This window comes from Sapajus apella, unplaced genomic scaffold (assembly GCF_009761245.1).
Source record: "Sapajus apella isolate SASKATOON/1434 unplaced genomic scaffold, GSC_monkey_1.0 scaffold33, whole genome shotgun sequence".
Lineage (NCBI taxonomy): Eukaryota > Metazoa > Chordata > Mammalia > Primates > Cebidae > Sapajus > Sapajus apella.
Window position 1 is genome coordinate 17,337,526 of NW_022436973.1, and position 22,800 is coordinate 17,360,325.

Sequence of the window (22,800 nt, forward strand, 5' to 3'; positions counted from 1 at the left end):
GGAATTTTCATATACTAGCATAATTAGTTCGGGCAAAATCCATTTTTATGCCAAAATGGTTCATCTGATAAGCGTCTTTCCATTGTATAAAGTTGTTTGTGTGTGTATATAAATATGTGTTATTGTATATATGGGTGTGTGTGACTCTTTAAAATCTGAAAATATTATTTTAGGAAATTCAAACATCTCCTTGTTAAATTCAAAGATTAACCTCAACTAATGATTATAATAAACACAGAACACTTGTGTCTGTTGATTTCTGTTGACAGAAAATTGATAAACAGTACTCTCAAGTAGTGAAATTTGTTGCACGAATATGGCCTTAGCTATAATACATGGAAAACAGATAATGTAATCCTGCGCTTAGCAACTGCTTTCCTATTTGGAAGGAAAGCTTTCTTCATTATTTTCTTCCACACAGTATTCCTGCGTTTGCCCTCATGTAATAGCTTTTTCTCTCATCTCCAAGTATTTCATCATCAAATATTTCAAAGCACCTAGATTTCCCCTTCGGATTTTCTGTAGGTAAATACAGTCATCCCTTCATATCCATGGGTTCCACATTTGTGGATTCAACCACTTTTGGATCAAAACTATTTAGAAAAAACGTTAAGTGGATGGTTGTGTCTCTACTGAACAGGTACAGACTTTTTTTCTTGATATTATTCCCTAAACAATACAGTATGACAACTATTTACATAGAACTTACTTTGTATTAGGTATTATAAATAACCTAGAAATGAAAAAGTACGTGGGAGAATGTGCATAGGTTATGTGCAAATACTATACAATGCTATATAAAGGATTTCCACTTGAGCATCTGTGGATTTTGGTATCTGAGGGGAGTCCTGGAACCAATCATCCATAGATACCAAAGGATGACAGTATTTCTCTTGGTTTGAGGTTGGCCTTCATTTCCCTTTAAAATATTGAAGGTCATAGTTAGATCAGGTAATGGTTTCTGGAAATCAATTAAACTTTTACATCATTTGTTTTAAATTGTTTGAGATGTGTGTGTGTTTGACAATTTTCACTATCCTAGTTATATCAAAACAGGGCTTTTTAAAAAAAGAGATACACTGAGTATCAAAAAAACTAATAAGTATTAGCAAAATTCATAGAAATCATGCCCAATGACAGGCACACAGAAGTAGAAGTGGAAATACGCCCCAAAGGTTTTCCATCCAAGGGTGCGGACACTTCATGTATGGCAGGTGGGCAGATGAAAGCCAATGTGGTAAAGTCCACTTCATCCTATTCCTGGTGTTAAAATCACTGTTTGCTGGGAAGGCTCTGAACTCCGCCGACATGTAGCCCCTGCACAGCAGGTGGGGAAGATTCTCTTCTGAACCTCTGCCCTCTATCCAATATCACTCTATGTCCACATTTTCTCATCCTCAGGAAAGAAAAATATGGACAAAGGAGGAGAAATAAAGTTGATATGGTGAAGAAAAAGGGGAGAAATCAACGGCATCCATGTGAATTTAAGTTACAACTTTTGTTTAAATTTCAAACTCGGCTGCCTTATAGGGGCCAATAGACAATAGAAATTTATTAAACAGCCTCTGGAGTACCATTCAGCCCTAAGGGACAGCCTCTTCTTAGCTTTAGAAATTTTTTGCATGTTTCTATTATAATCTTAGAATCTAATTTTTCAAGAGACACTGAGTATCTTTGAAATAAAACATTTTCTGATTTTTACACAACAGTGTGATGTGTTTTATTGTGCCAACTGTCTCAGCCAAACTATATTTCCCAGAGTTCCTTTTCTATATGTTTCCACTTATTGTGGGTTCCATGGAGATTCTTCTGAGAATTGGAGAGCTTGATAAGGGAGGCAGCAGCCATTGTGTAACACGCAGGTATTGTTGCTGATCTGTTGATTTATGTGTCTGGTTGATGGGAAGCAGCAGTTGAGTCTGCAATCATTTCCCCTGCCCTTTGGGTCTTCCTTTAGTTGTCTGACTCCTGGGCTGGGTGTGTGTGTGTGTGTGTGTGTGTGTGTGTGTGTGTGTGTGTGTGTTCAACTCCGTGACAAAGAGGCTTAGCTTCTGCACCAAGCCTACTTGTAATTTTCCCTTCCTGCCTGCCTGTCAGGGTCCATTGTTAAAAAGGGAGACAGCCTTGGGAAGGAGGCAGATAGCAGGCCACCAGAATCGCATAAGTCAATTACTGTCACACATACACAATATTCTACTGGCTCTGTTTCTCTAGTTGAATCCTGAGTGATACAGATGTTAACTAATTCAAAAATTTTAGAAACATAGTGTGGGGACTTTCTTTTTCTGGTAATGGTTGGTTAGGTTATTTGGACCATCCTTTCCACTGAAAACAATTAAGAGGCTAAGTTTGATACTTAAACTTTTTTTTTTTTTTTTTTTTTTTTTTTTTTGAGATGGAGTCTTGCACTATCACACAGGCTGGAGGGCAGTGGCATGATCTCTGCTCACTGCAGCCTCCACCTCCCAGGTTCAAGCAATTCTCCTCCCTCAGCCTCTAGAGCATCTGGGAGTACAGGTGCACACCACCATGCCTGGCTAATTTTGTATTTTTTTTTTAAGTAGAGTCAGGGTTTCACCATGTTGGTCAGGCTGGTCTCAAACTCCTGACCTCAAGTGATCCTGCTGCCTTGGCCTCCCAAAGTGCTGGGATTACAGACATAAGCCACCATGACTGGCCATGAAAACTATCTTTAAAGACTCAAAGAACTACAACAATTTAATGATCAGGGTCAAACTGAAGGGGACATTGAACCTAGACACTTAATAAGCAAGGAAGTTGCTTTTACCCTAATAGGCTTTTTCTCATGATGAAAATTTTGAGTTCATCCTTTGATAGCCTTCAAGGGTGAGGAACCTACATTTAAGAGCTGAGGCTTTCCCAGAGTAAGGAATTTCACACAACACCTTCTTGCAACAAGTTAGGAAACACAGATTATAGATTTGAAAATAAACCAAGTAGAACAGCTGAAAATAAAATATAAAACCTGAAATTAAACACTCAGCGGATGTAGAGAATAGCAGCTTAAACAAAGAATTGGCACATTAGAAAAAGGGTCACAAATAAAAAATTGCACACAGAGCAGTACAGAAAGACAAAGGATGGAAAATACTAAAAACAGTTCAGTGACAGAGGAGATGGAGTAAAAAGTTTCATTTCATTTTATATGCAAATATATATGGAATCTTAGAAGAAAAATCAGAAGCACAATATGTGCTTTCATGATAGAGTTTTTGCAGAACTGAGGAAAGTGATCCATCTAGTCACCTCAAACACATATTTAGATACATTATAGAAAACCTGCACAAAATATGAGAAGAAAATCCTAAATGCAGTTGGTGGGGGTGGGGAGAACAAATTATTATCGAAAGAACTGCCTTAAGACTAACAGTTAACTTCTCAACAGCAACAATAGATGCTAGAGGGCGGTGGAATTTTATCTTCAGTGTGCTAAAGGAAAATAACCACCAACACAAAATTTTATATTCAGTGAAAATAACATTCTGGAATGGAGGAAATGTGGATTTTTATCTACTAATACATTAAACAAATAAAGACATCTTTGCACAAAAACAAAAATAAAGATCCCAAAGAATTTACTACCAGTACACTGCATGAATGGCACTTCTAGAGGAAGTATAAGACGATGATCCCAAATGGGCAGAGGATACAAGAAAGAATGTTCCACAGAGAAGGTTGTGAATATGTAGACTAAATGAACCATCATCATACCATAGACTAATAATGTCTTATGTGTTTAAGAGTCTATTGGATTAAATTTCAAAAGGAAATTGATGAGGGACCAGTGGAATTAACATTGTTCCAATGCCCTGGTATTGCCCAGAAGGAAAGTAAACATGTCTAAGTTTTATATTCAAGAAAATAATGCACAACTATGTTTGTTTCCTAAAAAGTAAATTCTTTATATGGACAGAAATGAAAAAGAATTTTCTTCTACAGAACAAACAAAAACAAACCACTGTGTGGTTAATTAAGACTTGACAATGAGAAGAAACATTGTCTACAGGCAGCCAGTTCCCATTCTGCAGTTTGGCTTCTGGGAGAATATCCAGTAGATGCTGGCAAGAGAGAATCCATTTACCATCAAGCCGCAAAAGATTAGAGGAGGCACAAATACATTATTTTTAAAAAGATGTTTTTATTTTAAAATCCCTAAGTTTGCCTTTTCTCTCCTGAACACAGGGAAGTATCAGTCACATTTAAAGTTCTGTCTCAGAGCCCAGTGGTAGGTCCGTCAAGACTAACTTCAAGCAGAGCGATGAGTCACTCACCCTGTTACAAAGATGTCAGAGGGGAAATGAGGAAAATCAATCTATATTCCCTTGGTGGAGGGAAAAAAAAAAAAGAGCCAGTAGCTACATGATGAAATGTTCTTTGGGAATAAATTAAAATGCCCTAAAGCTTCCTGGAATTCTCTCTTGATGATGAGCTAAATTAAAACAGAAAACCTGTGTTCTAAGAAGCATCAAAGACAAATTAAGCATCAGAGAAAAAGTAAATTACACATTTATTGACTGTTTTATGAGGTTATGGTGACAGTTCATTAAAAAGTCCCCCTCAAAAGATAATTCTTCTTACAAAGAGATCAGGGGCTGCAAAGTGATCAATAAACATTGGCATATTCACAACAGACTCAAGGAAACTCATGATTAACCTTGTTTTCTTTTCTCTTTCTTTCTTTTCCTTCCTTCTTTCCTTATTTCTTTCTGACAGGACAGTCTTACTCTGTTACCTAGGCTGCAGTGCAGTGGCATGATCTCGGCTCACTGCCACCTCTGCCTCTTGGGTTCAAATGATGCTCCTGCCTCAGCCTTCCGAGTAGCTGGGATTACAGGCACGCACTACCACACCTGGCTCTTCTTTTTATTTTGGTTGAGACAGAGTTTCCCCATGTTGGCCAGGCTGGTCTCGAACTCTTGATCTCAAGTGATCTGCCCGCGTTGGCCTTCCAAAGTGGTGGGATTACAGGAATGAATCACTATGCCCGGCCAACAGTGTTTTCATATGTTAACATGAATATCTTTGAAGTGTTCAGGAAAAAGACAGAAGGTCATTTTAAAAATGGATCAATTCAGGGTTGAGCAGGACCACAAAAGGTATGGATTCCCTCTGCACTGGCAGTTGGGTTCTTGAGATATTTCTAACATCGTTTGTACACATAAATACTTTCCTATTGGCTTTGGCAAACCCATGTATGCAAATCCCAAGGAAACCAATTATTTCACTGAGTCAGAAGACTGGCCAGTGTTTACTTCATGGATCTTGAGAATTCTAACACTGTGATTTTCATAAAAAGGCACACTTCAAACAAAACTAAAACCCGCATACACTCAGGGACTGAATCGAAAATCTCATCGCCAGAAAACATGCAGTTGAATGTTTCTCCAGAATTCAGAACTCTACTGAAAAGGAGTTAAGTATTCTCTTCTAAGAGTGTCTATTGTTGTTTATAACATAAGTTTCAGTGGGACTTATGTATAGCAATGTACAACATCATCTTATGTCAAATTGAGGGCCAAAATATTTTATTGTATAAGTTACCTCAAGGGAACACCTACTTCCGTTTTCCCCAATGTCCTCAAAAATTACCTGCAAAAGGAATAAACTAATTTAATGTCTTCTTTCATAGGAAAAAAATGAACTTTCCATATGAAAAGGGACTGGTGCATGCATAAAGTAGGACGATCTAAAATAAACTTTTTACATTGTGGCTGGCCACATTTGGTCCCCTACCAAATATGGACAAGAAAGACTGAAGGTCCTGGCTCACATGCAGAATTGAAACAAATTTTTAGCCTGATTTTGATTGAGGCATATTCTCCTGTCACTGCTGTTGCAGGATGGTAAAAATGTTGAGAACTCCAGATGACATGCACGTTATTGAGTAAACTGCTGGCAAAGACACACTTTGAATGAAGTTTCCTGAGTAGTTTGCTCTAAATTGAGCCAGAATAACTACTTCTTTGCCACTGAAAAACTGTTAACTTTAAGCCATTTAGCTTTTCAAATTTCTTTTGTGGAAAGATTTGCAAAATATGTGTTTGTTACTTTCAAAGTAGTTGTTTATCAATGTCTTAGAAAATTATACTGATATGATTGGGATTGATCAATGTTCAGAATAGCTCAAAATAGTAATACCCCAGAGAAAACAGTAATGTAAAAAGAGCTTCCTCCCTGTTAATAACAAGATTGTGAACATGAAGCACATTATTACTTTAGTTAGAATAAGTGGATGAAGAGAAAGTAAATTATTATATACAGCAACATGGTGAAAGAAATGGAAGAACAGGGAGAAATATAATGTCGTGTAGCATATACATACTTTTGGTGTCAGCAAAAAATTAGCCATGATCAGTTTCTAGTTAAAAAACTTCATCCCATCTGTAGATTAGTTGAGGGAGGAACTATATGCTTCTCAGTAACCTGTGGGAAAGTTTGGCATGCTTTCTTCTTCGTAAGACGGTCACAATTGTCTTTAATATTACCTGCTGCAATGTGCACTCAAGTTCCTCATCCAAAACCCAGTAATGGAACTGTTCATAAAGTTCTAGATGTCACAAAATCACTCTCTCTTCTTATCTTTCTGACTGAATGGAAAAAACTCCATGAACTTGTTTTAAAGATTCTCTTGATTAGTTTCATTTCCTTGTGTTGTTTCTTATTTTGTTTCGACTTTTGCTAACTTCCCTCATATCTATGTCAAGATTCAAAGGCTGTGTCAGTACTAGGTGCGGAGAGGGATTATTTCAAAGCTAGTGCTACTGTAGCTCTGATCCATGCCCCACAGTTACAGGAGCATGAGCGACAGCTATGCTTGCTGGCCTTTCCTCACCACCCATTTATTATACCTACTTTGCTGCCCTGTGCTTTGTTCTTTCTTCACATGCCTCACACTTGATTTTGCTGTTTCACTCTACTGTCTATTATTGCTCCTATTATCATTGTCATTTCCCTTTATTAACCACTATGTCTTACCATGTCAACACTCATGATTTATTATTTTATTAATAAAGTCTCAGCTCTAAGGCACAACGCTTTTAAGCCAAGAAGAAAAACCCTCAAGAAATGCTTGGGTTTGACATAGAACCAACAATATTCAAGGGCAACCTTCAAATCCAGGTATGAGAAGATGGTTACAGAACAACCTCATGGATGAAAAGTACAGAGGAATTCATCATGGTACCTATTTACAATGAAAAATGGAGACAACAGATCTACTAAAAAGTCATAGAAACACTTCAGATCTCTTTCCAAGGGGCCAAAAAGGAATAAAAAATTGTTATCAACATGGCTGTAATACACGCTGTATGATACACGTCCACCCAATTGCCATTTCCCCTCTGTTTCTTTGATGATAAAATATCTATTTTGTTCAGGTACCCAATGACCACGGACTTGAAGAGAAATTGAATTCTCTCTAGTCTTGGGAATGAATCTTAATTACTCTAAACCAATCATGAAAGTTACTCCCAATTGTCCATGATTGGTTTAAAAATGAGAATATGAGGCCATTGTGGCCAAAGAGGAAACACCAGCTGGGGGAAATATAGGAAGGTTTTTCTCAATCCTAGACAGGGTTACAAAATTGAGACATTTGCTGTTTGGCCTTTGAGTGGTTTTGTGTAAGGTTATGATGCATGGAGCTAGGGCAGCCACCTCATGACCGTGAGTTTACAGCCTGGGCTGGAAGCAACAATAGCGGAAATTCTAAAAATACCTGGAGATGAAATTGTTAAGCCACAAAATTAATAATTGCTAGAACTGTGGTACCTCTGAATTTGCAGCAACGTGACTTACTAAATACTGTAACTGTTGAAGCCAGTTTCAATTGGGTTTATTGTAAAATTGCAGTTTAATGCACCCTGACTGCTAATCAATTGGCCGAAATTATTAGTTCTTTTCATGTCCAGTTATATCCAGAGAAGAAGTTTTAAGGGTGCTTCCACATTTACTGAGGTTGATTTTAATCATGATGACCTAGAGCAGCAACATGACAATCTTTGTATATATGGGTTATTTGTACTGAGAGTTGTGTAATTTAAACACATTCATGATTTTACATTCACATTTTACCTGTAAGTAAAATAGCTAACATTGTTGAACCAAAACACACACGTGAAAAGAAAGCAAAATAAAACTCTGAAAAGAACCATATTCTCGAAGACAAATTTTTTTAAAATACAAAAACTAGCTGAGCCATCAACCAAAAGCAAATTCTATTATGTCGATGTACAAAGTAATAACAAATTTCAATCCAGACAGCATAGATTGAAAATGTATATATATGAATATATCACCTGGGACTGATTATTTTTAAGGTATTTCTTAAATTTCAGTCAAACTGGATCTTTCACTGTAAATATCTGAGCATTTTAAAAAGATCAATCCTGATTTGAAAGTATAGTAATTTCTGAAATTATGTTAAACTTTATTCTACTTTATGAGTGCATAATTAACCTGTGCGGGTGGCTGAGAAGATCTACACTACATGTTTATAGGAGAAACTAAGAATTAGCACCATACCTAAGTAATTATTAATTCTTGCTTGAGAATCTATATTGCCAAACCTAAACACTTAGAAATTAAAAATACTAAATAAATATACAATAAATATGAAAGGAGAAGAGCAGAAATAACCATGAAAATATATTTAGAATTGTCCACAAGAAATCTATAAGAAGTAAATTGGTGAATGAAACATACAATTAAAACTTTTGAACTTTGAGGAATCAAGAAATACTGGTGTAGAATGGCAGCACTTTTAAAAGTAGATATTTTAAACTGAAAATAGAAGGGTAAGAAAACTGAAAAACACAATTTCCACAAACAGAAAAATATTAAGTGATGAATCAAAATGGAAAGAACGTTCTAATATTGAGATGCTATTTGCTAACCCAAAAGTATTTGATTTAAAGATATTCAGTTCATTCAAAGTTAATATTCATAAGACAATTAATTTTAACCAAACAATGAGCATAAGATAATTTTGAAGCAGAGCCAAATTAACTGTTACTATGGGGAACAAAAGATTTGCTTTTTCTGGTTTATTAAGACTATTTTGGGGGGACGATCCAAGATGGCCGTTTAGGAACAGCTCAGGATTGCAGCTCCCAGTGAAAGCGCAGAGGGTGAGTGGACGCCGCGTTTTATTGCCCACAGACTAGGAAATTCCCAGGCAGAGGAGCTGCACGGTCACCAGCGCGGCTGTTTCGGCCAGCGCGGCTGTGCCGGCCAGCGCCGCTGCTTTGCCCTGCGCAGCTGCTTTGTCGGCGCCCCGGAGCCGCGGTTCTCCGTACAAAATACACCTGTCCGGGGGCCCTTTTGGCTGGCGATTGGAGCCACGGGAAGTCGCCCAATCGCCGGTTCAAAAAGGGGACTGAGCAGAGAACCAGGACAGTAGACTCCAGGGCAAAAAAAAAAAAAGCGCCACAAACCTCAGTGCCGCTGTTTAAGCCAGCGCAGTGAGTGGCCGCAGGGGAAAACAAACAGACCCCGGCACCTCTTCAACAGGCGACTGGAACACCAACTTAAAAAAGGCTCTGAGGCAGGGAGCCCGGCGATCAGGCTCGGCTGGTCCCACCCCCACAAAAGAACAGCAATCAGAAACTCTGGATTGAGAGTTTCACAGCAAGCGCAGCTGAACCCGGGACGGTCCAGCTTTGTGGGGGAGGAGCATCCGCCATTACCGAGGCAGCCCGCCATTGCCAAGGCAACCCGCCATTGCTGAGGCAGCCCGCCATTGCCAAGGCAACCCGCCACAGCAAAGAGACTCCGCCCCAACAGAGGCGGGCCACCATCGCCAAAGCAGTTCTAACTACACCCATATAAACAGGACTGCAGGGAAGTTGACTCGGCAGCGGGGCGGAGCCCACAGCAGCTCAGCAAAGCTGCTATAGGCCGACAGCGACTAGGCTGCCTCCTTGCTGGGCTGGGCAGGTCTGAAGGAAAAAAAAAAAAAAAAGAAGGTGGCAGCATAACGGAAACTCATAAATAAAGCCCTAAATCCCTGGGACAGAGCACCTGGGAACAAAAAGCAGTTTATGAGTTCTGCTGCAGCAGACCTAAAAGTACCTGCCCAGCAGCTCTGAATGAACAACAACAGAGCTCACAGCTCACCATTTGAGCTCCTATAAAGAAGAGACCATCTCCTCAAGCAGCTCCCTGACCCCTATACATCCAAAAAGACACCTCATAAAAGAGAGATCAGATTGACACTAGGCGGGTATCCGTCTGGGACAAAGATAGCAGAAGAAGAAAACTGGTAACAACCCTTGCTGTTCAGCAGCTGCTGCAGGTGAACCCCAGGCAAGCAGGGCCTGGAGTGAACCTCAGCAGACCTACAGCAGAGGGGCCAGACTGTCAGAAGGAAAACCAAGAAACAGAAATAACCTCATCATCAACAAACAGAACGTCAATCTGAAAGATTTGAGACCCAATCTGAAAGCCAGCAACTACAAAGTCGACAGGTGGATAAATCCTTAAAGGTGGGAAGAAACCAGCACAAAAAGGATGAAAACACCCGAAACCAGAACACCTCTCCTGCTAAAAGGGATCACAACTCCTCACCAGCAAGGGAACAAGGTTGGAGGGAGAACGAGTGTGATGAAATGACAGAATCAGACTTCAGAAGGTGGGTAGTAAGAAACTTCTGTGAACTTAAAGAACATGTTCTAACCAAATGCAAAGAAACTAAGAACCTTGAAAAAAGATTTGATGAAATGCTAACGAGAATGGACAAAATAGAAAGGAATATAAGTGAATTGATGGAGCTGAAAAATGCAACACGAGAACTTCGTGAAGCATGCACAAGTATCAACAGCCGAATTGACCAAGCAGAAGAAAGGATATCAGAGGTTGAAGATCAACTCAATGAAATAAAACGGGAAGGCAAGACTGGAGAAAAAAGGGTAAAAAGGAATGAACAAAGTCTCCAAGAAATGTGGGACTATGTGAAAAGACCTAATCTACGTCTGATAGGCATACCCGAATGCGACGAAGAGAATTAATCCAAGCTGGAAAATACTCTTCAGGATATTATCCAGGAAAACTTCCCCAACCTAGCAAGGCAGGCAAACATTCAAGTCCAGGAAATACAGAGAACACCACAGAGATATTCGTCAAGAAGAGCAACCCCAAGGCACATAATCGTCAGATTCACCAGGGTCGAAATGAAGGAGAAAATACTAAGGGCAGCCAGAGAGAAAGGTTGGGTTACCCATAAAGGGAAGCCCATCAGACTCACAGCAGATCTCTCAGCAGAAACCCTACAAGCCAGAAGAGAGTGGGGGCCAATATTCAACATCCTTAAAGAAAAGAACTTTCAACCCAGAATCTCCTATCCAGCCAAACTAAGCTTCATAAGTGAAGGAAAAATAAAATCCTTTGGGAACATGCAAGTACTCAGAGATTTCGTCACCACCAGGCCAGCTCTACAAGAGCTCCTGAAAGAGGCTCTACACATATAAAGGAACAACAAGTACCAGCTCAACTAAAGGGCAAAACACCCAGCTAGCACCAAAATGCCAGTATCAAATTCACACATAACAATATTAACCCTAAATGTAAATGGACTTAATGCCCCAATCAAAAGACACAGACTGGCAAATTGGATCAAAAGACAAAACCCATCGGTGTGCTGTATCCAGGAAACCCATCTCACATGCAAGGATACACAAAGGCTCAAAATAAAGGGATGGAGGAAGATTTACCAAGCAAATGGAGAGCAAAAAAAAGCAGGAGTTGCAATTCTCATCTCTGATAAATTAGACTTTAAAGCAACAAAGATCATAAGAGACAAAGAGGGACATTACATAATGGTAAAAGGATCAATGCAACAAGAAGAGCTAACGATCCTAAATATATACGCACCCAATACAGGAGCACCCAGATACATAAGGCAAGTTCTTAATGACTTACGAAGAGACTTAGACTCCCACACAATAATAGTGGGAGACTTTAACACCCCATTGTCAACATTAGACAGATCAACCAGACAGAAAATTAACAAGGATATCCAGGACTTGAACTCAGACCTGGACCAAGCAAATCTAATAGACATTTACAGAACTCTCCACCCCAAATCCACAGAATATACATTCTTCTCAGCACCACATCACACCTACTCTAAAATTGACCACATAATTGGGAGTAAATCACTCCTTAGCAAATGCAAAAGAACGGAAATCATAACAAACAGTCTCTCAGACTACAGTGCAATCAAGTTAGAACTCAGAATTCAAAAACTAACCCAGAACCGCACAGCTTCATGGAAACTGAACAACTTGCTCTTGAATGTTGACTGGATAAACAATGAAATGAAGGCAGAAATAAAGATGTTCTTCGAAACCAACGAGAATGAAGACACAACATACCAGAATCTCTGGGACACATTTAAAGCAGTCTCTAGAGGAAAATATATAGCAATAAGTGCCCACATGAGAAGCAAGGAGAGATCAAAAATTGACACCCTATCGTCAAAACTGAAAGAGCTAGAGGAGCAAGATCAAAAAACCTCAAAGTCTAGCAGAAGACAAGAAATAGCTAAGATCAGAGCAGAACTGAAGCAGATAGAGACACAAAAAACCCTTCAAAAAATCAATAAATCCAGGAGCTAGCTTTTTGAAAAGATCAACAAAATAGACAGACCACTAGCCAGATTAATAAAAAAGAAAAGAGAGAATAACCAGATTGATGCAATAAAAAACGATAAAGGGGATATCACCACAGATTCCAAAGAAATTCAAACCATCATCAGAGATTATTACAAACAACTCTATGCACACAAACTAATAAACCTGGAAGAAATGGATAAATTCCTGGACACTTGCCTCCTCCCAAGCCTAAACCAGGAAGAAGCCGAAACCCTGAACAGACCCATAACAAGGTCTGAAGTTGAAGCAGCAATTAAGAGCTTACCACCCAAAAAAAGCCCAGGTCCAGATGGGTTCACAGCTGAATTCTATCAGACATACAAAGAGGAGCTGGTACCTTTTCTTCTGAAACTATTCCAAGCAATACAAAAAGAGGGACTTCTTCCCAAATCATTTTATGAGACCAACATCATCCTGATTCCAAAACCCGGCAGAGACTCAACAAGAAAAGAAAACTTCAGGCCAATATCCATGATGAACATAGATGCAAAAATCTTCAATAAAATACTGACAAGCCGATTGCAACAGCACATCAAAAAGCTTATCCACCATGATCAAGTAGGCTTCATCCCGGGGATGCAAGGTTGGTTCAACATACGCAAGTCTATAAACGTAATTCGCCACATAAACAGAACCAAAGACAAAAACCACATGATTATCTCAATTGATGCAGAGAAGGCCTTTGACAAAATTCAACAGCCCTTTATGCTAAAAACCCTCAATAAGCTAGGTATCGATGGAACTTATCTCAATATAATAAAAGCTATTTATGACAAACCAACAGCCAATATCATACTGAATGGGCAAAAACTGGAAGCATTCCCCTTGAAATGTGGCACCAGACAAGGATGCCCTCTCTCACCACTGCTATTCAATATAGTATTAGAAGTTCTAGCCAGAGCAGTCAGGCAAGAAAAAGAAATAAAGGGCATTCAAATAGGAAAGGAGGAAGTCAAATTGTCTCTATTTGCAGATGACATGATTGTATATCTAGAAGACCCCATTGTCTCAGCCCCAAACCTCCTGAAACTGATAAGCAAGTTCAGCAAAGTCTCAGGATACAAAATCAATGTGCAAAAATCACATGCATTCCTATACACCAATAACAGACTTAAAGAGAGCCAAATCAAGAACAAACTTCCATTCACCATTGCCACAAAGAGAATAAAATACCTAGGAATACAACTAACAAGGAATGTAAAGGACCTCTTCAAGGAGAACTACAAGCCACTGCTCAACGAAATAAGAGAGGACACAAACAGATGGAGAAACATTCCATGTTCATGGTTAGGAAGAATCAATATCGTAAAAATGGCCATACTGCCCAAAGTAATTTACAGATTCAATGCTATCCCCATCAAGCTACCAATGACCTTCTTCGCAGAACTGGAAAAAACCACCTTAAACTTCATATGGAACCAAAAGAGAGCCCGCATAGCCAAGTCAATTCTAAGCAAAAAGAACAAAGCGGGGGGCATCACACTACCGGACTTCAAACTATACCACAAGGCTACAGTAATCAAAACAGCATGGTACTGGTACCAAAACAGAGATATAGACCAATGGAACAGAACAGAGGTCTCGGAGGCAACACAACATATCTACAACCATCTGATCTTTGACAAACCTGACAAAAACAAGCAATGGGGAAAGGATTCCCTGTTCTATAACTGGTGTTGGGAAAGCTGGCTAGCCATGTGCAGAAAGCAGAAACTGGACCTCTTCCTGGCACCTTACACTAAAATTAACTCCAGATGGATTAAAGACTTAAACATAAGACCTAACACCATAAAAACTCTAGAAGAAAATCTAGGCAAAACCATTCAGGACGTAGGTGTAGGCAAGGACTTCATGACCAAAACACCAAAAGCATTGACAACAAAAGCCAAAATAGACAAATGGGACCTAATCAAACTCCACAGCTTCTGCACGGCAAAAGAAACAATCATTAGAGTGAATCGGCAACCAACAGATTGGGAAAAAATTTTTGCAGTTTACCCATCTGACAAAGGGCTGATATCCAGAATTTACAAAGAACTAAAACAGATTTACAAGAAAAAAACTAACAAGCCCATTCAAAAGTGGGCAAAGGATATGAACAGACACTTTACAAAAGAAGACGTACGTGAGGCCAACAAACATATGAAAAAATGCTCATCATCACTGGTCATCAGAGAAATGCAAAACAAAACTACATTGAGATACCATCTCACGCCAGTTAGAATGGCGATCATTAAAAAATCTGGAGACAACAGATGCTGGAGAGGATGTAGAGAAATAGGAACACTTTTACACTGTAGGTGGGAGTGTAAATTAGTTCAACCATTGTGGAAGACAGTGTGGCGATTCCTCAAGGACCTAGAAATAGAAATTCCATTTGACCCAGCAATCCCATTACTGGGTATATATCCAAAGGATTACAAATCGTTCTACTATAAGGACACGTGCACGCGAATGTTCATTGCAGCACTGTTTACAATAGCAAAGACCTGGAACCAACCCAAATGCCCATCGACGATAGACTGGATAGGGAAAATGTGGCATATATACACCATGGAATATTATGCAGCCATCAAAAACGATGAGTTTGGGTCCTTTGTAGGGACATGGAAGAACCTGGAAACCATCATTCTCAGCAAACTGACAGAAGAGCAGAAGATCAAACCCCTCATGTTCTCACTCATAGGCGGGTGTTGAACAATGAGAACACATGGACACAGGGAGGGGAGCACTACACACTGGGGTCAGTTGGGGGGAAATAGGGGAGGGACGGTGGGGGGTGGGAAGCTGGGGAGAGATAGCAAGGGGAGAGATGCCAGACGTAGGTGATGGGGAGGAAGGCAGCAAATCACACTGCCACGTGTGTTCCTATGCAACAATTTTGCATGTTCTTCACATGTACCCCCAAACCTAAAATGCAATAAAATAAATAAATGGGGAAAAAAAAAAAAGACTATTTTGCTGGACAAAAACCAGAGTGATTTTGGTGCAGGGCATCCTCTGCTGGACAGAGGGTGGCATTACAACATTTCATCAGCTATTCAGAACTGAAGTTTACTTTAGTAGTAACCAAACTGAAGGTTTACCTCTGATTCTCCAGGGGAAAAGGTACTATAAAAATACCTTTGCCTGAGCCACACCCCAGACTAATTAAAGCCAGATCTCTGGAGGTGGGTTCTGTACATTTGCGGTTTTTAAAAGCTCACCAGGTGGTGATAAATGCTCACTGAATATTGCTATATTTTTACCTTCATTGAGAAAGATACAAGTTTCATATGCAAGAACTGATCTGAGACTGTGTGCAAGGTACTTACATGAACCCGGAAGGTTTTATTCTTACTAAATGGAAACCAAATAGAATAATTGTGCATTACGATTCAGTTCCGTTTACCTTGGGCTTTTCTTCCAGGATCTGCTGACGTATCTCCTTGTGTTTCTCTACGAGTTTTTCTTGCCGTTTACTTTGCGCCTCTTCTAACTATAAGAAAAGTTACAAGGAACGTCATCTTCTAAACATCTAAATGTTTAAAAGTGCACATTTTCAGAAAATATTGAAAGTTTTACAGATCTATGGCTTACATTTGATTATTTGATCTCTTGATCAAGAACTACACTTACAAGTATAGGAGACTACAGTAAGTGTTGAAGCTGGGTGACAGAAACATAGGGTGGGAGGTAGTGATCAATGGACTGGACTGTTCTTACATTTTTATAAGTATGTGAACATTTCTATGACATCAAATTTAAAGAAAAGGACAGCCTTTGGAGGTTGCCATCATCTCTATCATTGATGACAAAGGTTCTTCTGGGAAAACTCCCATTTACAATATGTTTCTGGGCTCTTGACTTTGGAAATGATCCTTGATTGTCTATTTTTAGATGAACCCTTTTACATAGCGGTTTGCAATTCAACTTGCAGAAAATGTTGATTAAGGAGTGCCCACCCCGTGAAGCAGCTCTATGACTAGCAGGTGCTAGTGATAAAAAGATATGACAAGGCATGACATTTCCTTCCAGAAGCTCACACTGAGCTCACCAAATGTTCACACATGGTTTGCAAAGGAGAGAGTGTGATGAGCCCACATACCCTCTTGATGTACTGCACCACTTCCTGGATGTATGACCGAATCATCTCTGTCTTCTCCCTGAAAGCAAATGACGAATACATCATTATACCAACTCATCCAAAATCGACAAATGAGAATCTCAGACTTCTAGATGAAAGGTTACAGAACTCTCAACATTCTTTTTTTTTTTTCCTTATTTTAATTTATGTATTTATTTGAGACAGGGTCTTGCTCTGTTGCCCAGGTAGAGTGCAGTGCCACCATCATGGCTCACTGAATCCTTGACCTGCCCAGCTGAAGCCATCCTCCGGCCTCAGCCTTCTGAGTGGTTGGGAATACTGGTGTGTGTCACCACACCTAGCTGATTTTAATTTTTTTTTAATTTTTGTTTGTTTATTGTTTGAGACAGAGTCTCACTCTGTTGCCCAGCCTGGAGTACAGTGGCATGATCTCGGCTCTGTCTCCTCTGCCTCCTGGGTTCAAGCGATTCTCCTGTCTCAGCCTCCCGAGTAGCTGGGATTACAGTTATGCGCCACCACCCCCGGCTAATTTTGTATTTTTAGCAGAGACAGGGTTTCTCCATGTTGGTCAGGCTGGTCTCAAACTCTTGACGTTAGATGATCTGCCTGCCTCAGCCTCCCCAAGTGCTGAGAATACAGGCATGAGCCACTGCACCCAGACAATTAAATTTTTTTTTTAGTAGAGACAGAGTCTTTTCATGTTGCCCAGGCCCCTCTTGAACTCCTGGCCTCAAGCAATCCTCCCACCTACACCTTTCAAAGTGCTGAGATTACAAGTGTGAGCCAAAAAGTTCATATCATTGCTGTAAGAAAGGTGTAATCTGCCAGTCTCAGGACAAAAGTCAGTTTCCTCCCAAGGCACAGGCTCTGTTTTCACTAAATACCAGGAAGGTTATATGTAGGAAGTGAGGATTTAGCCTTTCCCTGAGGGAAGCTTTTTGCTTACTCTTTATCTAAAAGGCCCGAGGTGGACCGAACTACTCTTTGTTTGAGTCTTCCCTGTTAAAAAAAATTTTTTTTTATTGCATTTTAGGTTTTGGGGTACATGTGAAGAACATGCAAGACTTTGCATAGGTACACACGTGGCAGTGTGATTTGCTGCCTTCCTCCCCATCACCTATATCTGGCATTTCTCCCCTTCCTATCTCTCCCCAACTCCCCACCCCCCATTGACCCTCCCCTATTTCCCCCCAACAGACCCAAGTGTGAAGTGCTCCCCTCCCTGTGTCCATGTGTTCTCATTGTTCAACACCACCTATGAATGAGAACATGCCGTGTTTGATCTTCTGCTCTTGTGTCAGTTTGCTGAGAATGATGCTTTCCAGGTTCATCTGTGTCCCTACAAAGGACCCAAACTCATCGTTTTTGATGGCTGCATAATATTCCATTACCAAAGGAATCTTTTGAAAGGCTGACTAGAGGAGAAACTTCACGGAGGGGTCTTTAACTGGTTAAGAACCTGTGACTCTGACCTACAGAATAAAGTAATTCTCAGGTAAACTGTTGGAAAGAGGGGACACTTGACTTACTCTTCCATCTGACTTTTGTCTTTGGATTTAGCTTCTGTTATCTTCTCCTGCCTCTTTTTATCCATTTTCTTCTTTAATTCTTTCTTTTCTCTGAAGTTACAATGGAAGTAAAAGAAAAAAAGAGGCAAATCAGATGGGAATTTGCGTTGAATAAATTTAGATGCACATGTCAATTGTAATGGGAATGAAGGCTTACTTCTCACAGATTTCTTTGAGCTTCTTTAACTGATTGTTCTGACACTCTTCTGCGACATCCGTCAATTTTTGAATAAGCTGGAAAAAGAAAATGCCAGTTTGCTATTTCAAATGATTGCAAACAGAGCTTTCTCCCCACCTCCCTCAAACAACAGAATCTACAGTTAAAAAATCCGTGATAGATGTTTCAGAATAGTTAAAGCTGCCAGCCATCTAATATTGGCAATGAGGACAATTTAGAACCATCACATTAACTAGGCCTATGGGTTTTAATATGAAATTCTTATTATCTCTTTTTAATTAAACAGAATTCATTAGATTGTTGTGGCAGTGACTATAGCCCAGCTCAGTGCGAAGACAAAGACAACTTACAGTGTAGAACCCGGTTCCAATCTCTACTCTATGACTTATTAAAAGTGAAATTTGGGGCAAAACCCTACATTTTCAGAACCTACATTTTCTCAGTTTTAAGTGGGATTATCACTGCCTTTATGTCTTGGAGGTACTGTCAACTCAAAATAAAAATACGTATGACACAAATGTAAGTTATAATCAACAGTGAATTATAATTCTTGGCTCACAACTATCATTCATTGTTGAATTGCTTTGAGGATGACATGAGTTACCCATCTCAGAAGTTGACGTTTATGTTTTTGCTTGGGTAATGTCCAGCAGATATAAAGAACATCAGAAATTCTCTTTGTGCTGTCATTGAACTGTCACTACATCACTGTGAACACAAGTATTTATTGTCTTACCTCTACTACCAAAGCAAGCTTCAAGGGAGTGTCAATGGTGTTTTTGTATATTCACCTGATGCCCAATAAGTGTTTGTCAATTACGTAAAGGTACTTCTGACTGCCAATCTTTTCATTTTTTTCACGAGGAACTTGAAGAACCTTCGGCAAGGTTTTCAGGTGGCTGTAGCAACTGGACTCAACCTTTCTCACTAGAGCACCAAATAGATGGTGTGGACAACCTCTGAAAGGCCCCACTGATTTTCCCATGGATGGAGATTCTCTTTCCCCAAAATATACAAGGCAAGCTGAGTTGACTAGTCTTATATAAGCGGTAGCTGTAACAGGGACAAATCATAATACCACAAACTTTTGAGATAGCCAAGTATAAGGGGGTCCCCAGAAAAACTCCAACTGTCCTGCTCACTGGGAGGAATGCACACTAGGATGGAACCACAGAAGTTCACCCCATCTGCAGCAGGGAGGAGCCTGACCCCTCCTCTTCCTGGGTGGAACCTGGAATTCAACCTGTGAGGTGGGAAGTACACTAGCAGGGACTCTGGCCTTGCAGAGAGTCCCTGTTTCCCTCTTTTCCTTTTTACACAATAAAACCCTGGCCTCCTCACCCTTCAAATTGTTTGCAAGCCTCCTTCTTTGTGGCCATGTGACAAGGACCCCGAATTTAGCTGAACTAAGGAGAGGGTCCTACGACATTTCCATTGATAATTTCTATATGCCAGGCATAGTTTTAAAAAGATTCACACATGCCTGTAATCCCAGCACTTTGGGATGCCCAGGTGGGTGGATCGCCTGAGGTCAGGAGCTCAAGACCAGCCTGGCCAACGGCTCTACTAAAAATATAAAAGAATTAGCTGCGCATGGTGGTGGGCACCTGTAATCCCAGCTAGTCAGGAGGCTGAGGCAGGAGAATTGCTTGAACCCGGAAGGCAAAAGGTCACAGTGAGCTGAGATCGCACCATTGCACTCCAGCAACTCTGGGCATGCTCTGGGCTATAAGAGCAAAACTCCATCTCAATCAATCAATGGATTCACATGTATTTATTTAATTCTGAGAGTTGCCCTATGCAGTTGGTGTTATTATTTTTGTTTTACATATGAACACGCTGACACACTTGGCTCAAGTTCTGGGCTCTGGGCCCCAGAGCTGATAAGTGGCTGAGCTGGGTAAAAACCCAGACAAACAAGTTTCCATGGCTTGTAAGAGAATTACAATACGGAATCCACATTCATTTAAAATTGACATGAAATTGGATGCATTCATCTGTGAAGTGGATTAAATCTGAACAAATATTAACTAGGGCTTGGGTCAGCAGAAAGCGTATTTGATCATTCAAAAGGGATTGCCTAATCATGATTATCACAGTTAAACAAATCATGAGGCATTACTTTGTAGTCATGCCATTTATCAAACTGTCTCGATGTAAAATTCCAGTGTGCAAAGACTCTGGCCATTTGCTTGGGGTCTCCTGTGAGGCCTCTATCTAGCTGAAAGTGTCCTCTTACCAGCACCGTCCCTTCCTTAGAGGGCCTTTCTCCTCTTCCACTCACTTGAAGGAGTTACTGAGGGTTATCCAGGGATCTCCCACCTTGGCTGCAACATCAGAATCACTTGGTGGAACTTCTTAAAAATACAGATTCCAGGACCTATGGACTTCAAATGTCTAGGGGTAGGAACTGGGAATCAATATTCTCAAAATCTCCCCAGGTGATTTGGATGCCTTGTGCCAGACTTAAAGTTGGCTGGTGTCTTGGTGGACCCGCCCTCATTCTACAAGCCACTGCCAAGTCTCCCAGCAACTCTTTTGAATTCAATAAAAATTATATTTCTGTTTCCATGTTCTCATCTCTATCATTTACCTGACTTCAGAATATTTTCTGGATCATGCCAGCATCTGCTCATATTTACTGTTTTCCTTCCACCTACTGCCCTCACCCTCAGCAACATCAGCATCTGGTCAATGATGGGGCTAAGCTTGAGAATTCACAGCCCTTCTGCCCACTCAGTTCTGACTTTCATGTTGGTTTGGTGTCAGGCTCCATACCACTGTCAGCACCACACTCCCTCTAGGCTTCCCAGAAGGTACCTGTCTGCTGGGCCCACTTGCCTCCCTCTTGGCGCCCCTCCCACCCCTGCATTTACTCTTTACCCCTTGCTGAACTAGTTCCCACCTCCGGTGGTCCCAGAACACACACTTATCTGAACTATTAGATTCAGCCAGGATGCAATGAATATTTACTAAGCACCTACTAAATAGCAGGCACTGTTCTAGAAACTCTGAGCTGATGACCTGGCTTTCTAGATCTCGCTACTCAAAGTGTGGTCCGTGGACCAGTGGCATGAGCATCACCAGGAGCACATTAGAGAAATGTAAGTTCTCAGGCCCTACCCCAGATCAACTAAGTCAGAATCTACAGGTTCAAAAAAATTTCCAGAATATCTGAGTGCACGTTAGAGTTTGAGAAACATTATGCAGGTGGTTGTGGAAGATGGAGACAATCTGGAAAAAACCATTTCAACCTCTCTCTGCCCTTTTCAACTTCTCTCTGCCCCTTGCCTTTCTAAGCCAGCCTTAGGTGATTCTCTCCTTTGATTGCCCGGATAACTCTAGGTCTTGCTCCCTAACTGGCTTTTCCTATAAGGTATCATTTACAGACATACCTTTTGTATGTAAATACCTTATTATTGCTCCCACAAAGGATGTTACCATTTCGACCTTTCATTCTCAATAAATGTTTAGAATCCCAGGCTCTATACAAAACAGGCACTGAAAAAATGATTGTGAATGACATCTTTTAAGTTTTAAAACTACACTGAACCCAACCTCAGTGATAGCTATGAAAGCTCACATTCAAGCCACAGGCTGCCTTATTGAAAACACTTTAAAAAATGTACAGGTTTGGTGCTTAACAAGCTAAGTTTTGTTCCTTTAGGAAAAAGCATCTTAATGTGAAATACAGGTGTATTTTTTTTAAATGAGGCTTTTGCATGCAACTAAATGAAAATGGTGCTTCCCTGGAATCCCAGAGTATGTGCTTTACAAGGACATCTCTGTGTTTAATACGTAAAATATGTAAATATCATTTTACTGTGCTCACTTTCATCTCCCCCCTACTGCCTTACTACACAGCCTCACCTCTGCCCATCTCAACCCTTTTTTTTTTTTTTTTTTTTTTTTTTTTGAGAAAGAGTATCATCACTCTTTTGCCCAGGCTGCAGTGCAGTGGTACAGTCTTGGCTCACTGCAAACTCTGTTTCCTGGGTTCAAGCAATTCTCATGCCTCAGCCTCCTGACTAGCTTGGATTACAGGCATGTGCCACCATGCCCAGCTAAGTTTTGTATTTTTAGTAGAGACGGGGTTTCACCATGTTGCCCAGGCTGGTCTCGAACTCCTGACCTCAGGTGATCCGCCTGCCTCAGCCTCCCAAAGTGCTGGGATTATAGGTGTGAGTCACTGAGTCTGATCTCAGCTATTATTTAGAAGACCGTCACTCTTACTGTAATGCTGCCCACACGGCATTTACTATATTTATTTAAACTTTGTCTACTGAAGCTCCAGGA

The 22,800-nt window shown here is 40.3% G+C and overlaps 1 protein-coding gene across 2 annotated transcripts in view; it reads right to left on the bottom strand.

Moving 5' to 3' along the window:
- The window catches only part of PLCB1 (phospholipase C beta 1), a 757,711-nt gene that overhangs the window by 92,066 nt on the left and 642,845 nt on the right, over positions 1 to 22,800 (bottom strand). For both annotated transcript variants that reach the window (XM_032295662.1, XM_032295663.1), the window contains exons 28-31: positions 18,484 to 18,560; positions 18,288 to 18,377; positions 16,759 to 16,816; positions 16,063 to 16,149 (exon numbers count right to left, since the gene is read on the bottom strand). In XM_032295662.1, the coding sequence (XP_032151553.1) occupies positions 16,063 to 16,149; positions 16,759 to 16,816; positions 18,288 to 18,377; positions 18,484 to 18,560 (312 nt within the window). The remainder of the gene's footprint in view (positions 1 to 16,062; positions 16,150 to 16,758; positions 16,817 to 18,287; positions 18,378 to 18,483; positions 18,561 to 22,800) is intronic.